General features: G+C 38.4%; 1 protein-coding gene across 1 annotated transcript; it reads right to left on the reverse strand.

Annotated features, from left to right (window-relative positions):
• Window positions 1-1,099: 1,099 nt before the first annotated feature.
• Window positions 1,100-22,662, reverse strand: ARF4 (ADP ribosylation factor 4). Its single transcript, XM_032411547.1, has 6 exons — window positions 21,852-22,662; window positions 12,272-12,352; window positions 11,436-11,545; window positions 6,601-6,672; window positions 4,398-4,523; window positions 1,100-2,047 (listed from the first exon to the last, which is right to left on the reverse strand). The coding sequence occupies exons 1-6, from the start codon at window positions 21,916-21,918 to the stop codon at window positions 1,961-1,963; spliced, it is 543 nt and encodes a 180-aa protein (XP_032267438.1). The 5' UTR covers window positions 21,919-22,662; the 3' UTR covers window positions 1,100-1,960.
• Between the last annotated feature and the right edge of the window lie 867 nt (window positions 22,663-23,529).

Raw genomic sequence — 23,529 nt, forward strand, 5'->3', positions numbered from 1 at the left:
CTTAATGCAGTCATTTCCAATGATAGTAAGAGCTGCTTTACATCACAAATAGATTATACAGATTCTCTTTACTCTTTTTTCAAAGTCTGTGAAAGCATTCTGAATTTACTTCAGTTTTTTAAATACAGTGGTAACTTATGATCACAACAGTCAACCCACTGGAAGTTTAATACTACCTAGCTGAACCCCGTAAAACTACACATACTACATCATATCTTAGTTTTATCCCATAAGAAAAGATACCTTTCTTATTCAGGCAGAAGGGAGAATTCATCTGGTAGGCTAGGAAGTTGCACTTACATCGAATGACCCATGTTAAACACACACTTTACCCCAGTAACCTGCATGACCATCATCAACTACTTAATTCCAATTTCCTTTCACTTGATCCAGCATTTTTTTTTTATGATTCAAAAATATATATTATTTTACTAGCATATATTTGGTTTGGAAATAAAATTTCAATCCAGAAATTCATGTGAAGCTATACAAGCCACTAAGAATTTGAAAGATTTGTAAGATACATAAAACATTGTAGACAAAAACTAAGTTAATTACTCTTAAGGTTACCAAGGTGAGTCCTTAATAACTTCATAAAGGTAGTTAATGAAGTATATATACCTTTGCCTTATTAACAAAGAATTTGTTACATGCAGCTCTCCGCAGAAGTTCTGAAATACGTGGAGCTAAAACAAAGTGCTTGTGAACTCCTTGACGTAGGAGAGCGGCATCACTAACAGTCTGCATTCTGCCACGCAAACAGCACTTGCATTTTTTAAACTAACATTAGTTGTGAAACAAACACATCATACATGCTTTTTGGGCAGTTCATTTTATTACAGCTTTTTACTCTTGATCTGAGTTTAGAAATGTACAGTGTCAAATTCTATTTTATTAAAGGAAACTAAAATTTTGAAGTTAACCCCCACTGTTACACACATGATAGCAACCCATACCTTACTTCCAATTTAAACAATTAGTAAACTCACTGAGACCTATATTATTGTTCACAAAATGTAATATATGCAAATTAACTTGGTAAATAAGAAAATCCATTTCAAACATCTTCAAGACTCAAAAAGAACACACACAATTACATATTTTTATCATTTTATTAGGAATAATTCCAAATGGGTTATGAAGAAAACTTACTGAGTTTGATGAGTTTTCCAAAAACTCTTAATGAAGATATGTTCACCGATAAACAAAACATCAGCAGAACTATCATATACTGGGCAAAGAGTCAGGCTGATACCAAAAAGCAACATGCAACATAAAAAAGATACAATATAAAGGAAGACAATCTGCTGGGTATTAAAAATCATCTCAATATGAACTCTTTGCAACCAGCACAGAACCTAATTAGCTATCAAATCCAAACCACACTAAGGTAAGCTTGGCTGATGAAAGCCAGGATTCAAGAAGGGGGGGAAATATAAGTTCCTCAGTGCAAGAGATCTGAATAGTGTTTTGGAGCATTTCCCTGGCTGGTACAAGCAGTATTAGAAGATCTTTTTGGCAAGGGAGAAAAATAAATACAAATGGAATGCTACATTTTTTAAATCAGCAGACTGTCCCAGGAATGATAAAGGTATCATTAAAGTAGCAAGGGGATAACTTTAAAACATTATTTCTCGTGGGCTCAAAAAACATTCAAAACGGATTTATTTAAAGGTGTCACAATAGCTATGTCCAGGCATTTAGGCTTAAGGGAATTAAAATTAAAAGAGGACACTTTTTTCCCAAGTTAAGGAGAATTTCTTTAAAACCAAGCATATTGCTAAATAGCAATATTATACTTGGTCAACAATAATTGGCAACAAAAGAAGTTTAAACGCTGTAATATTCTGCCCAAACCAGTCCCGGATACTGTTTAATAACCAAGATGCAAACTAATTTTGTTGTAACAAGCCTAGACCAATTCTATCAAATGTGTCCTTGGTTAGATATCCAGTTTCATTTAACGTTTTGAAAGCTCGTTTGACAGCCAGTCAAGTCCCTCATACAGACCAGTTCCTTGTGTAGCACAAGTGGCTTGAACATACCACTGTAAAGGAAGAACAAGAAAATACTTGATTAACAGAAGACTATATATAACCACAGTCTTTAAAATTTTGTGATCAGAAAATTAAGTATTTCCCCCAACTGCCCAAGGGTAATAGTCAGCAGTCACCATCAATGTATAGGAAAAAAGGAAACAAAAAATTAATATATAAAACTATAGCAATAAAGGAGTAAATACAGTTTACATCTCATGATTACTTTTATATTTAATAATCTCAGTAACTGTATAGATTGGAAGTGTTCTCATACATGCTTCTCACAAAACTCCTGTCATATTTAAAGGTACTCCTACCCATTCAATAGATTTAATCAACAATGTACTCCTTAATCCAAAAAGAACATTCATAGGAAGATTAGTAACTAATTAAGTACCCACCAGGTCTTTATAACCCTCGTTTCCCATAAAACAAAGTTCAGAGTACAGGAGGCAAACTTTTGAAAAGAATAGGAGCTGTTGACATTGGAAGCAAGCTTTTCAGATAATTTCACTATCTTTAGTTCCCATGCATTCCAAAAAGTTTCACTTTTTAAAATGGTACCAGGAACTATATGAAATACCAAGAAATGTTAACAAAGAGCAAGAAAAAGATCTAGAAAACAATTTAATTACTTTTTTAATTTTTTATTTTAAATATTTTATTTATTTGACAGAGAGAGAGACACAGCAAGAGAGGGGACACAAGCAGGGGGAGTGGGAGAGGGAGAAGCAGGCTTCCTGCGGAGGCAGGGAGCCTGATGTGGGGCTCGATCCCAGGACCCTGGGATCATGACCTGAGCCGAAGGCAGACACTTAATGACTGAGCCACTCAGGCACCCCAACAATTTAATTACCTTTAAGAGATAGTTTATTTTTATTATTTTTCTTTACTGACCTGTTTTATTCTGCCTTACAATAAAGACCTTGCTTTAATATTGCCAAGGTCAATGCAAGTACACCACATTGCCAATTATTATTTGAATACCAAAACACCCCAGTAACCTAGAAGGCTGGTTAAAGGTATAAATTCTTAGGGCGCCTGGGTGGCTCAGTCCGTTAAGTGTCTGCCTTCAGCTCAGGTCATGATCCCAGGGTCCTGGGATCGAGTCCCACATCGGGCTCCCTGATCAGCGGGGAGCCTGCTTCTCCCCCTGCCCCTCCCCTTGCTCGTGCTTTCCCTCCCTCTCAAATAAATAAAATCTTAAAAAAAAAAAGGTATAAATTCTTATCTTCACAGCACTGAAAACTGGTATCATCTATAGTTCATCTTGTTTAAAGCAGCCGGGGACATCTCCAACAGCCTGTACAGTTACTGCCACAGCACACTATCTGCCTTGTTGACAACTTAGTGAAAAACCACTGTAAAGCACAAGTCACACTAAAGTTTGTGATACCATTTTTATATATAAAACGGTATATTGTGTTTTGCCAGTATTTAAATCACTGATCTAAAACAAGCTACTGGAGAACAAGCATAATACTTCTTTTAATTTTAAATTAAAAACTTGTTTAATGTCATAATGATAGTTCATAAGCTTTGGATGTTAAAAGGCAAACAGTATAAAACAAGATTATCTAAAATAGGGCTGCAAAAATTTCCCAGTTTTAGTAAGAAAACCAAATTACAAAATACTTGCTGCAGAGCTATTTAAAAGACATAAATTGATCGAGCCCCGCATCGGGTTCCCTGCTCAGCGGGAAGCCTGCTTCTCCCTCTCCCATTCCCCCTGCTTGTGTTCCCTCTCTCTGTCAAATAAATAAATAAATTCTTTTAAAAAATAAAAATAAAAAAAATAAAAGATATAAAAGTAAAATTAACAATATCAATAATCTTTAGATTATACAATTCTCGTAAAGTACATCTTTTATTGATACTTAATGTTTTGAGGATAAAGTTAACAAAAACCAAATGAAATAAAGGTACCTAAACATTTGGATCCTTAAAGGATAAATATTAAAAGTTAAAAAATGGAGGGGAGCCTAGGTGGCTCAATCAGTTAAGTGTCCAACTCCTGATTCTGGCTCAGGTCATGATCTCAGGGTCATGAGATCGAGCCCCATATTGGGCTCTGCACTGGCTGTAGAGCCTGCCCGGGACTCTCTCCCTCTAGCCCTCTCTTTTAAAAAAAAAAAAAAAAAAAGAGAAGATATAATTAACATAGTTTAAAAATTGAACACACAGAAAAGCCTGAAAGGGCTCATGTCTGTAAGAGTATATTACTTTGTTTTTTTTTTAATGATGTGCACATTATCTGTTCAAAAGGGACAATTCCTTAATATGTACTTAAAGTGAATACTTAAGCAATTACATTAATTCTAAAAGTCAGGTGGTTAATATGAACCTCCAAATACTTACTGTTCTGTTACGAAGAGATTGAAGACCTAATTTATCTGTCATTTCACTGATGGCCATAGCATTTGGCAAATCCTGTTTGTTCGCAAAAAGCAGCAACACTGCATCTCGCAACTCATCTTCCTGAAGCTGAAAACAAAAGCTAAGATGTTAACAACTAACAAACTGGAACTCAAATCACTGTGACAAACTAGGTAAAACACTGTCTTCCTGCATATACCACTTATTCAACATTAAATATATTATTAAACATCAACCTAATTTCACTACATAAAGTTCAGGGACACTTAAATCTCATATCCTTCAATTTTGAAATCCCAAGCAAATAATCATATGCCTTTCAAGTAAAGCAAAACTATTTTTCAAGCCAATCATCCTGCACTCCATTAAAGTAAATCATTCATTTCAGCTTTCATGATCATCCATTAAGAGTCAGGATCGGTGGGGCGCCTGGGTGGCTCAGTTGGTTGGGTGGCTCAGTTGGTTAGGCAACTGCCTTCAGCTTGGGTCACGATCCCAGGGTCCTTGTTGACAAACCCTCCCAAAACTAAGATTCTCAGATTCTTTTTGAGTATGCCAGTCACTTTTATTTAAAACAACAGATTCCATGTTAAAGTGCTAAGCCACAAAAAAACTGGAGTATTAACAATAGTTCCAAAAACATTAAAAAGAATTTTACTTGAAATCTGCTATTTAAATGACATATAAAGACCAAAACAAAAAAATGACAAAACAGAATTCTTATTAGATCACGGTGAGATTCTTCTCAAGCTGTAGAACAGTTTCCTTAAAGGCAAAATCCTCTGCCCAATTGCCTTTACTCCCTAAATGAGGTTCTGGAACACATACTGAATAATTTTAGTAATCTATATCTCCATTTGTAGGTTTTGTGGTCTGGTCTTTATCTCATCTGAATTTTCCATATTGTCCGAATTCATCGTTCTGTTTGCTCTTTTCAGTCTGTATTCCTAAAACATTTTCTAAACATCTGTTCTAATCTCGTCTTCCCAACATCAAGCAGCTTTTCCTCCAAATTCCAAGATTCCTGGTGTGATTTCATTATTAATTTAGCTTTAATACATGTTTCATGTTATCCATGAGCACACTTGGGGTTTTCTCCAGGTTTTTTTTTAAGTGTAGTTGAAAGTTGCATCCTTTAATGCAAGCTTTTTTCATTTCAAAAGCAATTTTTAACTCTTCAATTTCATTTTCCAGGTCCTCGGTTTTAGCTTCAATTTGCTTATCTGGCATGATTTGTTCTGGAGTTTTTTCTTCATTTGCATTAACTACTGATTTATATTCCAAGAGTTATTGTTTTGTCTGTGCTCTCAGCCTGACCAGCAGCGTCAAGCGGTCCTTGGGATGCACCACCTGGGCACCGGGGACCTATGCAGGCCCACCCTCCCTGCCTCCCACTCCAGAGTCAGAGGGCTTGGTAGCTGCTTGCTCTTTGGGTTACAATTATGACTGGCACGAAGAACTGCCACCTAGGACGGGAAGGCATGGCCTCAGGAGGCAATATTCCGGCCACTAAACTGTGGCCCGCAAAAGCAGTAGTCAAGTTTTTGAGGACTCAAAACTTATACGTGGATTTCCAACTGTACACATGGTGAGTGGGCCATGAGTCGGCACTCCTAACCCCCATGTTGCTCAAGGGTCAACCGTACATGAGAACGATCTGATACATGGCAAAGCCAAAACACCGTTATCAACCAAAATGCTACTATCTTCAGGTGGAATTCTTTATCATGGCTGCTATTATGAAATATTTCAAAGTATGTATTATATAGGTACAGAACAGAGAAAACCAAACCCAAAGACCCTGGGAACAAGGGGTTTGAACCAAGATTCCTAGATCACAAAAGTTCCAAAACTACAGATTTTTAATCTATTAAATAAAGGACTGGACTAATGGAGATATCCTCAACCAGAGACATATCACCCCCTGGAGCATGCTAAAAACAAGCTGAGCCTTGCTCCCAACTTAATGAAGTAGCTACTCTTCTGTGTGTTTTTTAAAAAGCTCTATAGGAGATTTTTATGTGTGTTCTTAAGAACCTGTCATGACAGTTCCTCAAGGTTCTTTCTAGCTCTGAAACAATTCATTTGTGTAATCTAATCACAGTAAGATGTACCAACCACTAACACTACCACTGTCACCCTGAAAAACAATCTTGGAAATAATAAATTTAAAAAATATTCTTACCATTTTCTGCAGCTCTTCAGCTCCTTCCTGAATTCTTTCACGATCATTACTATCTACCACAAAAATAAGACCCTGGGGAAAAATTGTTTAAATAAATTGCAACAGTTAACCTTAAAGGAGACACTAAATATAAAATATAAGTACAGACAGAAGAACCATACTGAGTTAAACATTTGGAAGACAATGTCTCCTTATTAAAAGAACAACAAAAAAAGAACAGTGCCCTAAGTACTAAAAATAGATTTGAGCACTATTTGTGATTTTAACTTATGTTACTAAAAAAAAAAAAATTGGGGGGCACCTGGGTGGCTCAGTCAGAGCATCTGACTCTTGATTTCGGCTCAGGTCATGATCTCAGGGTCGTGGGATCAAGCCTCCCATGGGGCTCTACGCTCAGCATGGGAGTCTGCTAACAATTCTTTTTCTCCCTCTCCCTTTTGCCCCTCTCCCACTCACATGTTCTCTCTAAATAAATAAAGTCTTAAAAAAAAATCTTAACCAACTGATCACTTTTCTCAACTACACTATGAATAAATTTTATCCCTCTTCCCTTGCATGTTAAGTGCAGATAAGTCCAAGTAACAAAATGGTCACTAAGTGGGAACAAAAGGAAAAAGAACCAAAGATCCTAAAGATGCATGAATTTACTGACTGAATTAGCATATTCAGTAAAAGGCATGCATAAAGTGTTTCTTAAAAAAAAAAGAGGGAAGGGGCACACAAAATAGTTTTTGTAGGCTTCTTATAAAAAAGTAAGCCCTGCTCCACAATGTTGTTGACTTGATCAAATAAGAAATTCTTTTATTTTTATTTTTTAGGTAAACTCTAGGCCCAAGGTGGGGCTTTAACTCACAATCCTGAGATCAAGAGTCACATACTCTATAGACTAAGTCAGCAAGGTGCCCCCAAATACGAAATTCTTAACAAAAAGAAAAGTAGTAACCATTCTTATCAGATATTCACAAACATTAGAATTCTATTCTAGAAAAGAAATGGAATTAAGGAAACAGTTAAGACTTTTCTAAAAACTTTCAAATGGGAAAGTATAAAATTTTCAACTAGAGAGGGCAGATTACCTTGATAGTTTTGTTAAAAATCTATTCCTATTAATACTAAAATGATTAAATATTATTCTCCCCACAACCCTGACCACTGAAGTATTTTTTGATCATTTGTCACTTAATCACAAACTGTCTTGTGCTTGCTTATTTATATAAATAAATAGATTAACTCCACCAAGAGCATAAAATCCACTTAGGGCAAAGAGCTACTTCATTTTGTATGTACCCCTCAGTACCATCATAGTACTGAGCTTGCCAGGATACCTAATATTTATTTTCGGCTATGGTCATTAAATGATGATTTTCTTTGGTCTAGCGAATTTCAAACCCATTTCCTTTGTCTCTGCTGGAAACCATCATTTTAAACCTCCTAATCTTTGAAAATACTTTTGGTGCTATGAGAGCCAGTATGGCATAATGGAAAGATATCCAAATTCAAATCTCAAGACTACTTATTACATAAATGACCTAATCCTGGAACATGCCTCCTCTTCTATAAAAATAAAACCATGCCAGCCAACTTTATAAGCCTGTTAAATGTAATCATACAGGTATAAAAGAATCTACTTTGCACTTGGCTTATCACAGGCTTTAGTAAATGTTGTCTCCTCCTTTCCCTCCTATTCCAAAAGTTATTCCTTTTTAAAATCTATCCCTCTAGAGGCAATGGCTCCAAAAGGGATCCAATTTTATTTGTACTACTAACAATCCATTTTTATTTTGTTTTAAGATGTAAATAACACTATCAGTTCCAAAGTAACACTACTGAGAGAAAGAAGTATTTCAGTAATAAATTCAGTTATTCACTTCCTGGTACAACCTAGAATCAAAAGTGTAGAAAAGCTAGGATTCTAAAGATAAGTTTGGCTACAATAAAAGACCTCTTAAAAGGCCAAGTATTTACTTACTTAGAACAGCAAAATAATTGGAATTATCTAATGAGGGAAGAGGAATTTACTACAATAAATCCTGTGTCCTGGCTTATTAAGTTAGAAGCATGGTTAAACAGTATTCGTTTCTTTTCAATTTTATAGCTAATAGAACTGATCAGAAATACTAGAAAAGCTGGTGTAAGAGCTTAGCTGATGTTACATCTGGTAACACATAAAAACTTTCCCCTGTAGTCGTGAGTTCTCTAGGAAGAAGTACTTGGGACTTTTGATTACAAGGTGATCCAAAGAGGCCAGGAATGGATCTAATCTTAAGAACTCAAAAGTAAATGGGGCACCTGGGTGGCTCAGTTAAGTGTCCAACACTTGATTTTGGCTCAGATCATGATCTCAGGGTTGTGAGATCAAGCCTCATGCTGGGCTCCATGGTGGGCACGGACCCTGCTTAAGATTCTCTCTCTCCCTCTACCTTTACCCCTCCCCGTCACATGCACGAGCACTCCCCCCCCAAAAAAAACCGAAACAGAACAAAAATGCAAAAGTACATTACATACAAAGCATTCTAAACAAATTTAGGTTAAGACCAGGGTTACTCTTAGTCAAGAATTACAAACTAAGGATTAGCAAAGTTTTACTTTGTCCCTAATTTTACTTCAAAAACATATTCCCTAAATGAAATGACTATGACTTACTTTAAAATAATCCAAAAGGTGAAGTACATTAGAGAGAAACATCAATTAAACAATATTGGCCATATCCTAATAATTGAAGTTGGGTAACAGATATGTGAAAGTTTATATGCTATTCTCTCTACTTTTGTGTACATTTGACAATTTCCATAATGAAGTTTTTTAAAGCATGTGACTCGTATCAAAATATGAGTCACATGCTTTTCGGGGCGCCTGGATGGCTCAGTCGTTAAGCGTTTGTCTTCGGCTCAGGTCATGATCCCAGAGTCCTTGGATGGAGCCCTGCACCCGGCTCCCTGCTCGGTGGGAAGCCAGCTTCTCCCTCTCCCATTCCCCCTGCTTGTGTTCCCTTTCTCACTGTATCTCTCTGTCAAATAAATAAATAAAAATCTTAAAAAAAAAAAAAAAGTTTTCTAATCACAGCTAACGAACAGAAATATTCTAATTTTTAAATAAAAAAGCATGCCATTTATTTAACAGGACACACTACTTAAATCTGGTATACCAGTTCCAGCCAACTCACCTAGGGTATTCACTGCCACCTGGTGGCAATATACCTCACTTGCATACTATGTTTTAAGAGTTGAAGAACAAGAATGACATCTGCACATCTTAAACATAAATGAAGTGCTTGTAACATCACACATTACTTAAAAAATGTATGTATCAACTCCAGTAGTAAACAAAAACTGATAAGAAACCTCTCCTGTGGTAGTAAACAAAACTGAGTTGGAACAAGGTTAAAGAGTAATCTGGAACAAAACCAACCTCTCCAGTCCTAGTAAGTCATTCCAAGCTTCAGCTTGCTCCTATATAAGAATTAGACTAGAGCAGTGGTTCTCAAGTGGGCGCAATCTTGTCCCCAGAGCATATTTTGCAATATGTGGAGATATTTTTGGTTACTGCAACTGGGTTGGAGGTGGGGTCTGCTACTGGCACCTAGTGGGTAGAAGCCAGGGATGCTGCTAAACATTCTACAGTGCAGAGAACCTCCCCTCACCCAACAATTAAGAGTTAGCCCAAAATGTCAACAGTGCTGTTGAAAACCTTATACCAGAGCCTTGTTCTTCAAAGTAAGGCCCCAAACCAGCACCACCACCACCTGAGAACCTGCTAGAAATGCGGAATCTCAGGCCTTAGTCAGGCCCTACTAAATTGATTTGTATTTTAACAAATACCCAGGTGATTCATATGCACATCAAAGTTTGAGAAGCATTACTGATACCTAGTTTATATCCCCAGAGATTCTAATTCAATTGGTATGGAGCTAATTAATGATCAACACTTTGGGATTTTTAATTTTTTAATTTTTTTTATTTGACAGAGAGAGACACAGTAAGAGAGGGAACACAAGCAGGGGGAGTGGGGGAGGGAGAACAGGCCTCCCACCAAGCAGAGAGCCCGATTCGGGGCTTGATCCCAGGACTTAATTTTTTAATGTTTTTTTTAAAGCTCCCCAGGTGATTCTAATATGCAGCCGAATTCGAGAACTCCTACTCACAGGATTACTAAGGTCTCTCCCATGCCACTACACACTACATGATAATATAAAAATACCTTATAAATCAATGAAGTGGATCTACATTAATATATATTTTTTAAAGATTTATTTTAGAAAGAGAGAGAGAGAGAAAATGAACAGGAGGGGGAGAGGGAGAAAAGAATCTCAAGGTGACTCTGCCCTGACTGCAGAGCCCAACACGGGGGGTCTATCTCATAACCCTGAGATCATGACCTGAGCTGAAACCAAGAGTCAGACACATAACCAACTACACCACTAGGAACCCCAGTATATTTTTTTTCTTAATGTATTTTAATAAGGTAAACACTTTTAACTGGGCTAAATGAAGGACTACTAATTGCTTTTTATTCATTAAAAATTAAAATGACATAAAGTTATATAGACCTTACTTTCTAGACTAAGAACGAAACAAACAGAACTCCTAATTCAATCTTGAGAACCACCTCCACCTAATCTGCCAAAATATTGTTATGATGGCTATGTAACTCTTCCATCCTGGGTAATAGCCTTCAAAGGCATGAGTGAGAGAGTTCACTGAAGAATATGTAAGTAGTGATAAGAATGCCAACTCATATAAGAACGCCAACACTCAGTTAAATAGTAGATATCAAAAGAAACTTTAAAGCATAAAACATATAAAGAAAAGTTATACAAACTGTATAGCATTCCTTACCTGGGTGTTTTGGAAGTAATGCCTCCAGAGAGGCCTAATTTTATCTTGACCACCAACATCCCATACTGTGAAACAAATGTTCTTATATTCTACTGTTTCCACATTAAAACCTACAAAGAAAAAAAAGACAGTTGTGCAAAATGTCATTAAGAAAATAAAACCCCTTACTGTGGAATTCTCTCAGAATTGCTTTTTAAAAATCTCCTAATCAACAAACTGAAAAAACCTAAGCCAGTTATAATGATAGATTTATGCCATAGTACACTTGTCCAAACCCACAGAATGCACAACACCAAGAGGGAACTCTAAGGTAAACTACGGACTTTGGATGATTATGTCAATGAAGTTCATCAGTTATAACAAATGTACCACTCGAGTGAGTGATGTTGATAAAGGGGGAAGCTATATATACACAGGGGCAGGGAGTTTATGAGAAATCTCTGTACCTTCCTCTCAATTTTTCTGTGAGCATAAAGCTCTCTAAAATAATAAAGCCTAAAAAAATTGCTTTAAAATTAAACCATATTCGAAAACTATAAAAACCATAAGATACCTAGGAATAAATCTAACCAAAGAGGCAAAGGATCTGTACTCAGAAAACTATAAAAACTGTAAGATACCTAGGAATAAATCTAACCAAAGAGGCAAAGGATCTGTACTCAGAAAACTATAAAAACCATAAGATACCTAGGAATAAATCTAACCAAAGAGGCAAAGGATCTGTACTCAGAAAACTATAAAAACCATAAGATACCTAGGAATAAAATTAAACCATATTCTATTTCATTTTATAATATATTATGATATAAATTAAAGTCATCCGTAAACTTTCTTACCAATGGTAGGAATGGTGGTGACTATCTCCCCTAACTTCAGTTTATACAGAATGGTCGTCTTGCCCGCAGCATCCAATCCAACTAGAAAAAGACATTAAAATTTTTAAATCTAGACCAAAAGCACACACACTAAGAATTAATTTTACAACAAATTTATAGTTTGAAAGCAAAAGTCGACTGGTCAAAGCACAAATGAGTTAGAAATGAAATTACTTCATTTCTGATCCCCAAGGGCAACACTTGCTACAGAAAGCCTTTCCATTTTTCTTTCTAGACCTAGAGAGACAGCATGTAGTAGTGAAAAGAAAAGAGTATCTGGCTGACTCAGGCTCTGGTCTCTAGATTTGCTTTGCCACAAATTAGTTAAGTGTCTTTATTTTTTTTTTTTTTAAGATTTTATTTATTTGACAGAGAGAGAGAGACACAGTGAGAGAGGGAACACAAGCAGGGGGAGTGGGAGAGGGAGAAGCAGGCTTCCCGCGGAGCAGGGAGCCTGATGCGGGGCTCAATCCCAGGACCCTGGCATCATGACCTGAGCCGAAGGCAGATGCTTAACGACTGAGCCACCCAGGCGCCCCAGTTAAGTGTCTTTAAACAAGTCACTCTAGGAAACTGAGCCCAGAGAAAGTAACTGTAAAACAGGGAGATCGAATCATTTAATCTATTTTCTAATTCAATCCTTATTAATTCTATGAACTACTATCATTTTTAAAAAACCCAAGTTACATATTGAATCAGAGAACACATAAAAACAAGTGAATAGGGGCGCCTGGGTGGCTCAGTTGGTTGAGCAACTGCCTTCGGCTCAGGTCATGATCCTGGAGTCCTGGAATCGAGTCCCACATTGGGCTCCCTGCTCGGCGGGGAGTCTGCTTCTCCCTCTGACCCTCCTTCCTCTCATGCTGTCTCTCATTCTCTCTCTCGCAAATAAATAAAATCTTAAAAAAAAAAAAAAAATTAAAAAAAAAACAAAAACAAGTGAATAAAAATTATCTTAAAAAAATGTTAACTATGCACTAGTGTCCTTAAATGATAATAAAGGAAGATGAGGCCAATATTACCCCTACCTAAATTCATTTCTACACCAAATGCACAGAAATGAGAACAAGATTGGTTAATTTGGGTTGTAAAAAATGGCCTTATCATATTCATCTCCAATGTAACTAATGTCTAAATTCTTAAAACAATTCCTTTGAAGCAGATACAAGTAGGGAAGAATGTGTTTGTTTCTGAGGAAAAAAAAAAATCCATCCTGGAGTAAGAGGGTATACTTCTTCATTACAATGATAGTGATGAGCAAATTAAATGCTCATTTTAAGTATGAATCTCTCAAAATCCACATATTCTACATTGTCAAACCCTTCTAAATGGAAGGTCAGTATCTAATAACCTCACTGAATGTATCACTGGACATCACATATGGCCATCTAGATTTATGCTATCACAGATTTTTTTTTTTAAGATTTTATTTATTTGACAGAGAGAGAGAACACAAGTAGGCAGAGCGGCAGGCAGAGAGAGAGGGAGAAGCAGGCTCCCCGCTGAGCAGGGAGCCTGACGCGGGGCTCCATCCCAGGACCCTGGGACCATGACCTGAGCCAAAGGCAGACACTCAACCGACGGAGCCACCCAGGAGCCCTTACGCTATCACAGATTGTGAAATGAATTCAACTTCATGATTTAAGCAAGGTTGCTTTTTAAATATTTAAATCAAAGAATGACTTTGATTGGTACATGAAACAAATGCTATTAAGTTAAAGAAAACACACACACACAGAAATCACCCTACTTACCTAATTTACATTACTGTGCAAGTAAGTTTAACTTTTATCAGTTCAAAACAGAACTAAAGGCTATAGGCAATTTCAGACCCCTTCTACCCATATAACAACCTTTTCTGCTCTGTACCCTACAAAGGTAGCTTTAAGATCTCTCTGTACACTCAGGCAATTTATGTCTTCGTATCCTGTGTCTTCTAATTAAACTGTGTTCCCTACTCCTTCATACTGAGATATTCAGGTTTATTCTTTCCAAAATACTATGACACTTACTAGACAGAGTGAGCAACTAAGCCCTCACTCATGGGCACAGAAAAACCAACTGGCCCCAGGAGGTGTTTTGTTTTTTGAGTATGGGACAGTATCCAAAAAAAAAAAATCAGAAAATCTAATTCTAAAATAGACACAAAGAAACAAAACTAAAGTTTGATATCTTCAGTAAAAATACAGAAAACAATGGGAAGAACAATATGATCATTTCATTGTTTGAAAAACCTGTCTCTACGTGATGTAACAGAGCACTGGGTGTTATAAGCAACTGACAAATCACTGAACTCTACCTCTGAAACTAATAATATACTATATGTTAATTAATTTAATTAAAATAAAATTAAATTAAAAAAGCAGCTGTCTCTTGAGAGAATAAGTCCTTCTCGGGTGATTTTGATCAAATTTTAAAATAAAGCAAAATTCGCCCTTAGGCACCTAAGTTAAAAGGGGCACCTGGGTGGCTCAGTTAAGCATGGTGGGATTGAGCTCTGAATTGGTCTGTGTTGGATGTGGAGCCTAAGATTCTCTCTCTCTGGGGCACCTGGGTGGTGCAGTTAGTTAAGGAGCTAACTCCTGGTTTCGGCTCAGGTCATGATCCCAGGGCCCTGAGATGAGCCCTGTGTCCAGCTCCATGTTCAGCATGGAGTCCTTAAGATTCTCTCTCCCTCAGCCCCGCCCCCTGCTTGTGTGTGTCTATGTGTGTGTGTGCACTCTCTTCCTCTACAAATTTTTTTTTTCTAAGATTTTATTTTATTTGAGAGAGAGACACAGCGAGAGAGGGAACACAAGCGGGGTAGTAGGAGAGGGAGAAGCAGGCTTCCCGCCGAGCAGGGAGCCCAATATGGGCCTCCATCTCAGGACCCCGTGATCATGACCTGAGCCGAAGGCAGACACTTAACGACTGAGCCACCCAGGCACCCACAAATAAATTAAAAAAAAAAAAGATTCTTAGGGCGCCTGGGTGGCTCAGTCAGGTAAGTGTCTGCTTTCCGCTCAGGTCATGATCCCAGAGTCCTGGGATCAAGCCCCCCATCGGGCTCCCTACTCCGCAGGAAGTCTGCTTCTCCCTCTGCCCCTCACCCCGCTCGTGCTCATGCTGTCTCTCTCTCAAATAAATAAATAAAATATTAAAAAAAAATCTCTCCCTTTCCGTGCCCCTCCCCCGCCTGCACGAGCTCTCTCAAAAGCAAAAATAAATCAATAAAAAAGTATCTAAGTCAGGGCGCCTGGGTGGCTCAGTCGGTTAAGCGGCTGCCTTCGGCTCAGGTCATGATCCCAGGGTCCTGGGATCGAGTCCCGCATCGGGCTCCCTGTTCTGCGGGGAGCCTGCTTCTCCCTCTCCCTCTGCCTGCTTCTCTGCCTACTTGTGTTCTCTCTCTCTCTCTCTCTGTCAAATAAATAAATAAAATCTTAAAAAAAAAAAAAAAGTATCTAAGTCAAAATATGATTAAGCCCAAGTCAGAAGAAGTGAAACTACGGCTGATTAGAAAAACGTGAGCTAGGGGTTTTTTTAAAAGATTTTATTTATTTGACAGAAAGTGAGAGAGCGCAAGGGGGAGCGGAAGAGGGAGAGGGAGAAGCAGGCTCCCTGCTGAGAAAGGAGCCCTATGTGGGACTCGATCCCCCAGGATCATGACCTGAGCGGAAGGCAGACGCTTAACTAACTGAGCCACCCAGGCGCCCCACCTGAGTTAGGTTTTGAGAACTATGGCACATGCTAGTCCTCACTGGAAGTCCAATTGAACCTCATACCATCACTAAAACAATTTAAATCCAAAAATACTGACACAGAATGAAAGAAACTCAAGGCAAATTATCATTATATAACTATTTTAAGTTATAGAAAAGCACAGAGGTAACCCAATTTTTAATGAAACTGCCAACACCTGATTGCGTGCATAATATTCTACTTCTAAGTTAGAATTTTCTTCACACAATAAACATGAGTTACTTTCATTAAAAAAAAAAATTCCAAAGTAGCAGATTTCCTTTATTAATACATTGGCCTGGTTACATTTCCTGATATATCTATTAGGAAGATGACTGCTTGAGAGCCTTGAATATATTTTATATACTTAATGAAAAAAGGGGGGGAAGTGTTTACAAAATAATGCAACCATAAGGCTTTTTAATAAGCAAGTTATTTTTAAAATAAAAATTGTAAGATAGTTAAATAGCTCACAGCCACATACAAGATTCTAAAATCATGAATATATCTTTTGAGTTGCACAAAAAAAATAACAGTGCTATATAAATGCAAACCAGAATTTTTTTTAAAAAAGGGATTTCTACTGTGAGATTAAAGATGCATATACTGTCACTTAAAACTCATTATATAGTTCTTTACTCAAAAACATGTTGGTCTAACAATTTTGTGCTACTTCAGTCATTTCTTAAGTACCTCCTTCCTTACTGTTGCAATATTTGGCAATGAGTTTTCTTCACAAAATGAAACTATAACCAGTTCTCACCTAGCCAAGATAAGACTAATCTGTACATTCCAGTAATGCCCTCCCTCCCTTTCACCCCCATAAACAAGTCACTGTATTGAAAGATACTGGAATTACTTGTTCTCCTTAACTGGACCTGCACTTTGACCAAAGTCTTAACAGCAACAAAACTACCCCAAAACTCTTAGCCAATCATTAAAAAGCATGTCTACTAAAGTGTGGCAGCAAGAAATATTTATAGTTTAAGTTAAAGACACTAGACTCCATGACCTCAAATTGGAAAAAAAAATGCAGAAAGGAGACTGGGATGAAAAAAGTATATTTTCAGGTGGATAAAATTTCACACAGAGTATTTTTCTTTTTCATGTTTTTATCTTTCAATTTTCTACAAGGAAGCTTAAAATACAACTTCATAATTATTTAGAAATAATTTAAATTGAGTGCTTACTGTGTTCTGAGCACCACACTAGGTGATTCCATACATTTTTGTAATATAAACCTTACAACTACCCTCTATTTTTCAAACGCAGCATCTGAGGTTCAGAAATGTCCCCAGAATCACAGCAGTAGAAGACGTATGCAAAACCCCAAGTCTTATGGAGAAGTTAGATCCCTGAGACACAGCTGATGGGAATGTAAAATGGTGTAGCTGAAATGGAAAACAGTTTTGTCAGTTCCTTAAAATGTTAAGTACAGTTAACACAGAACCCAACAATTCCACTCCTAGGTATTTATTTACCCAAGACAATTAAAATTATATGCCCATACAAGAACTTTTCAAATGTTCACAGCGGCATTACTCATAACAGTCAAAGAGTGGAAACAATCAAATTTCCATCAAATGATGAATGGATAAACAAAATGTGGTATATTCATAGAAAGGAATTACTCTTCAGCCTTAAAAAGGAATGAAGTACTGACACACGATAAAATACGAACCTTTAAAACATTATGCTAAATGAAAGAAGCTAGGCCCTAAAAGACACATCGTACGATTACATTATGTGAACTATTCTGACTAGACAAACCCACAGAAACTAAAAGTAGATGAGTGGTTGCAGAAGAACTGGGCAAGAAGGGGAGCAGTAACCACTAATGGGTATAGAGTTTCTTTCTGGGCTGATGAATATGTTCTAGAATTAAGATATTGGTGATGGTGGGCCACCTGGGTGGCTCAGTCAGTTAAGCGTCCAACTCTTGATTTCAGCTCAGGTCATGATCTCAGGATGGTGGACTGAGCCCCCTGTTGGGCTCTGCGATGGGCGTAGAGCCTGCTTAAGATTCTCTCTCCCTCTGCCCCCCTCCCACCCACACACTCATGTGCTCTTAAAAAAAAAGACAGTGGCAATAGTGACACAAGTTTGTGAATATAGTAAAACCACTGAACTGTACACTTTAAAGGGATAAATTTTATGTTACGTGAATTACATCTCAATTTTTAAAAATTAAAACCAAAACCCCAAAACCCCTAAGTCTATACCAGAGCTCTCAAATGGTATTTATATACTGCCATCTTGCCTTTAGGTTTTTCTGGTGGACATACAGTATCTTAGTATTTTACCTAATTCCTCAGAAGTCTGACCATCAAAACTGAAAGTGAGGCTACCAGGTATACAGAAAAATTATTATAAGCTTAGATTTTACCTCTACCCAAAAGATCAGAAATATCTGCACTTTGATCCATGTGTTAATCAGCAGCAAATTATCAAAGTCTGAAAACCATCTGCAATAATGCCAGAGGGTACATCTAAAAGTGGCTGTATCAACTTCTAGCAGCATCAACCTAAGATTTTTGCCTTTTCTATTGTTTCCTTATATCACATAACTAATCAGAAGGGCTTTTTTTTTAAAGGCTGCCAATTATGTTTTCAACTAATGACCTGAGAAAATGCTCATAATAAGCTAAGTCAAAAAGAGAGAACTCCTGGGCGCCTGGGTGGCTCAGTTGGTTAAGCGACTGCCTTCGGCTCAGGTCATGATCCTGGAGTCCTGGGATCGAGTCCCGCATCGGGCTCCCTGCTCAGCAGGGAGTCTGCTTCTCCCTCTGACCCTCCCCCCTCTTATGTGCTCTCTCTCTCTCTCTCTCAAATAAATAAATAAAATCTTAAAAAAAAAAAAAGAGAGAGAGAACTCCAATTTCCTCTTAAAAACCTGACAGTAAATATAATAAATGTTAACAAGAGTGAAATGGTGGAACTATAATTAATTATTACTTTATTCTTTTAAAATTAAAAAAAAGACATGTTATTTTTAGAATGAGGACAAAAAATTAAAAATCACATAATAAATCTATTCACAAAATATGCTAGGGAAAAAGCATGAAATGCCACTCTTTAGCTTGAAGGCTCACTTAAAATATTAGTAATATTTTTCAAATTGGCAAATAAAAGAACCTCACCGGTCCCCCCAAAACCACAGTCACATATAAGACAATACAGAATTATACTGTTATTAGCAATCTTTTAAAAAGCAACATTTTCTCAGCTTTTCAATAGGCAAAAACTCACAAGTTCAAAGAGCTCAGAATTAATAATTCCTCTACAGAACACACTAGTGTTTTCCAATGTAAACAAAACTTGGGGAATCATTTCCCAAAATTACATCTTATCACAGATCAAGACACTGGAGATTAGTCTAAAAATAAGGTAATGCAGGGCTACATGGGAAATCTAAGATGGAAACTGATCATCTTTGAATTTAAGCTCAGTAATATCATTCACAAGAGTGATTTCTCAAAAAAAAAAAAACTAAACAATTTCTGTCAATCTATACTTTAAGTGACATTACATTTAAAACACTGCTTTGGTTTTTAATTAGTTCAAACACCTTTTAAAATTATTTGAACTTCTAGGAGAACAAGTGTAAAATTTTAAACTTCACAGTAATTTGGCAAACCAGACTCATTAGCTAACTGCTATCTTTCAGTAACACTTTAAAATGATAAAGTCTGAAAAAGTCACTGACTCAAGAAGGTATGAATTTTATGTAAGCCTTATAAAGGTAAAGGAAGCACACATATCTGCCAGAGAACATTAATATGAAAAAAGCAATCATTAACTCAATTCTAAACTTGAATAGGGACAGAGACCTTAAGAGTGATTATTTATGCAGTCACTTCATAAAGCTAGACAAAAAAAATCAACTATCAAACTTCCAAATCACCTCTTTCCCTACCCATGCAATATCCTCCTAAGGTTATGCTTCATTTGATGAGTTACTATAAAACTTGACCTTGTGACTTTAGTGTTTTTAATCAAGGAAACCTGATTATCCCAAAATTAAAGAGCAAAACAAGAACAGGAAACCAGAATAATAAAACATTTAACATTAAAAAAGTAATTCCAAATCATGACTTCTACCTCTTGCACAAATGCACAAAGTTAAATACTTTTCCATTTTCTTTCAATTGTCATTTTTTGGAGGTAGGAGAAATGCTCCCCTAATATAGTAAATTTAGGAAAGTGCTTATAGCATAACTCTACTTTTCTTCTCCTGCTGAAACTTTAAGCCATCACAAAAGACTTAGGGTACAAAACACAGCAATTCATTTACAATCAATCTTAAGTAAAAGGACCAACATAGTACATTTCCAGGAACACAACTAGGAACTAGTTAACTTCTTTAAGGAACGGCCTGGAAATTCATTTATCACAGTCCAAAGTCCTCCCAATGACTTCAGATGCTTTTTAGACTGTCAACTTTCAGGCACCTTAAAAACTTAATATGCTTGCCCTCCTTTAAAAATTGTCTCCATAAATAAAATCTAAAAAACTTTTTAGAGAAAACATTTTGACTTATCTTTATGAATGAATTATTAACAACTATTCCATGAATTGTGAAGAAGCTAAAAATAACAGTTAAGAGAAAAAAGAACTAAATGTGTAACCTTCATACACCTCGAATTACTACTGAATTTTGCTTCGGAAAACTTTCAATGGTAGTAGAACTAGAAAATATAACTTCCTCCCCACTCTAAAAAAACAAGCTCCTGATGAACCGACAAGTTTAAACGTTTAATTTAGAGGAGCTCCTTTTTGCATTATTGAGGTCCACAGAGCTTAGCTGTGATGTAGAGACAGCTCACAGTAATATGGGGGAGGGGTCGCTTACATCACCCAAGTGACAAGCCCCTTCTCCCTCAGCTAAAAAAAACAAAAAACAAAAAAAAAAAACAGGCGCTGAAGAGCAGTTTTCAAAACCCTATTTTCCAAAAGAAATTTTTAAAGAGCCCTTTATAATTATTACTAAATAAAGTTACCCTAAAATTAAGGGTCACAATGTTCAGTTACTAGAAATTTGTTATCGGCTTAAAAAATTAACTTTAAAAGTTTTTTCATTAAACCTTAACCAGCTAGATAAAAATTAGTTTGAAAACCAAAGACAGTAAACCAACATATTTAGTTTTTGAGAGTGGCCAAAAGGCGATTCACGATAAACTCAGTTTTCAGGGACATTAATAAGGAAAAGAATATGAAGTGGAATCCAGAGCGGAGTAAGTTTGGCGAAGTGAGCGCTGAGGACTCCGGACTCTCCTGGGAAACCGAGGGTGCTCCCTTGCCACCGCTCTGGGCCTGGTCACTTCCTGCCCCGGGCGGCCCCGGCTCCCGGCGACCGCTCGCGCCACATACCACTGGAGTGTGCAGTGTGTGTGTACACGGAGCAGAAAGGGGGACGAGGAAGACTGGAGTAGTTCTGCCTCCGTCCTCACCGCTGCCCACACCGGAGAAGCCCGAGCCAGACCGCACTCTCAGAACGGGCCTCGCCAATGTCTTCCGGGCTTAGCGAGATCAGAAGAGTTCGCTTCCCCCACATCTCCGCCCAATCCTGCCTGGCTTTCAGTAAGATCAAGTAAAGAAAGCCAAAGCCAGAAGGAAGAAACCTTGTCCCGCGGCCCTGTCCGGCCTCTTAGACAGATCTGGGGCGACCGCCCACCTATCGCCCCATTGTTCCCCCTTAAGAATTCCTCCTGACCCCGAGCCCGCCGCCCCTCCCCCACCAGAGCGGGCGGAGGGACAAACAGGCCCCGAGGCCGTCCCAAGCACTGAGACCCGGCCTGCCCTCGGTTGTCGGGCCCTCACTCACCCATCAAAATGCGCATCTGCTTCTTGCCGAAGAGGCGGGAGAAAAGGGAAGAGATGGTGAGGCCCATGGCAGTAGTGGCACTTGCGATGGGCAGGAGCAGAAGGGGTTTTGGGGCGTCCCCGGGCCTTCTCCTTTCACGCTCCCAACAAACTGAGCGAAGGAAGAGGAGCTGAGGGAGAAAGAGGGCGGCAGAGACGGCTCGCTAGCCGGCGTGTTGGACGAAGCTCTGGAACAAGAACTAACGGGGCGCTGCTCGACGACTGGCGCGGCAGCTCCGGGTCTGGCGTTTTAGGCTTCTGCTATGCCACGTCACGCGGTAGCCTCGGCGACTCCAGCTGCGGCCCGGCCCCTCCAACGCGGACAGAATCGCGTCACCGCCGCCCCAACCCCCTGCGCTTCCGGTGCTGGCCAACCACTGCGCCTGCGCACGAAAGGGATTGGCCAGTTTCGCCGACGTGATTCTCTGGCCGCCGTCACCTCCCGGACGCGGACCCGCGAGGCGAAGCCAATTAGCACATGCGTACTGGGAGACGGACAAAGTCCCACAATGCTTCGGTTGGTCACTTCCAATCAGATTCTAGGCGAAACGCTTCCGCCCGGATAAATACTTCCAGGAGGTTGTAGTCCTTACTTCCGGAAAGGCGCTCTGTGCATTGTGGGTTAGGAAGTGAAGCTCGGTTCCTCTTGCCCTTTGAGTGCCCTACTCTTAAACGCTACGAGCGCTGGGGATTCCCCGGTCCACCACGGTACACGTTTCCTGCGCGGCACCAGACACTTGTCCTAGTGGAGAGGTGAAGATGGGCCTTGCTTTCCCAGGAGATAAGTGGTTAAAAGTTGTGCAGACGTAGACGCTGTGGCCTAGACGCATTGACCCCTCCACTCCAGGTCATACTGAATATCCCTAATCCTGTGTCAAGAGGAGGGAGCTCCGAGATACGTTCATCTACTAGTACAGCTTTTTAAGAGAAGCCAACGAGGAAAGATTGCTTTTCTTGTATCATTTCTCTCCCTGAAGCATGGAAAACTTAATTCCTTATGTTAAGAAAGTGGAAAGCCTCCTCATTCTAAAAATATTTATGATCTTAATGTTTTTCTGATTACAAAATGAGGTATACATCTTGTAAAAAAAATTTTTTTTTTTTAAAAGTTTTATTTATTTATTCATGAGAGTCAGAGAGAGAGAGAGAGAGGCAGAGGCAGAGGGAGAAGCAGGCTCCCCGCCCAGCAGGGAGCCCGATGCGGGACCCGATCCCAGGACCCCGGGACCACGACCTGAGCCGAAGGCAGACGCTCAACCATCTGAGCCACCCAGGCGCCCCTTGTAAAAAAAATTTTTTTTAAGCGCATTCCCCATAATTTTTGCCATATCCCCATATTTCCTCTATGCTGTTGGTGCAGTTCAGGATTAGCAGCTACCCCTACCTACACGCCTACCTTAGTTAAGTCATTATCACCCACCCTTCAGATCTGATTAAAAGTTTAACTCCCTTGGAAAATACTTGTTTGATCTCACTAGATGAATTACTCAGGCTCAAAGAATCATAACCACTCTTAATAGTTTTGATTTCACATATAATATTGACAACCTTCCTCCCTACCCCACTTGTCTGAAAACGCTGAGAAGACAGGACTCAAATCCTTTTTTGTATGCCATTGTATTCCCTGGAGTTGGCACACC

This window comes from Phoca vitulina, unplaced genomic scaffold, assembly GCF_004348235.1.
Source record: "Phoca vitulina isolate PV1807 unplaced genomic scaffold, GSC_HSeal_1.0 scaffold13, whole genome shotgun sequence".
In the NCBI taxonomy this organism is placed as follows: domain Eukaryota; kingdom Metazoa; phylum Chordata; class Mammalia; order Carnivora; family Phocidae; genus Phoca; species Phoca vitulina.

Excerpts from the sequence above, each read along its gene's own strand:
- ARF4 (XM_032411547.1), bottom strand. The coding sequence starts at position 21,918 with ATGGGCCTCACCATCTCTTCCCTTTTCTCCCGCCTCTTCGGCAAGAAG. Across the intron at positions 12,353-21,851 it reads GCAGATGCGCATTTTGATGG|TTGGATTGGATGCTGCGGGC; the intron begins GTGAGTGAGGGC and ends GTCTTTTTCTAG. Across the intron at positions 11,546-12,271 it reads CACCACCATTCCTACCATTG|GTTTTAATGTGGAAACAGTA; the intron begins GTAAGAAAGTTT and ends TTTTCTTTGTAG.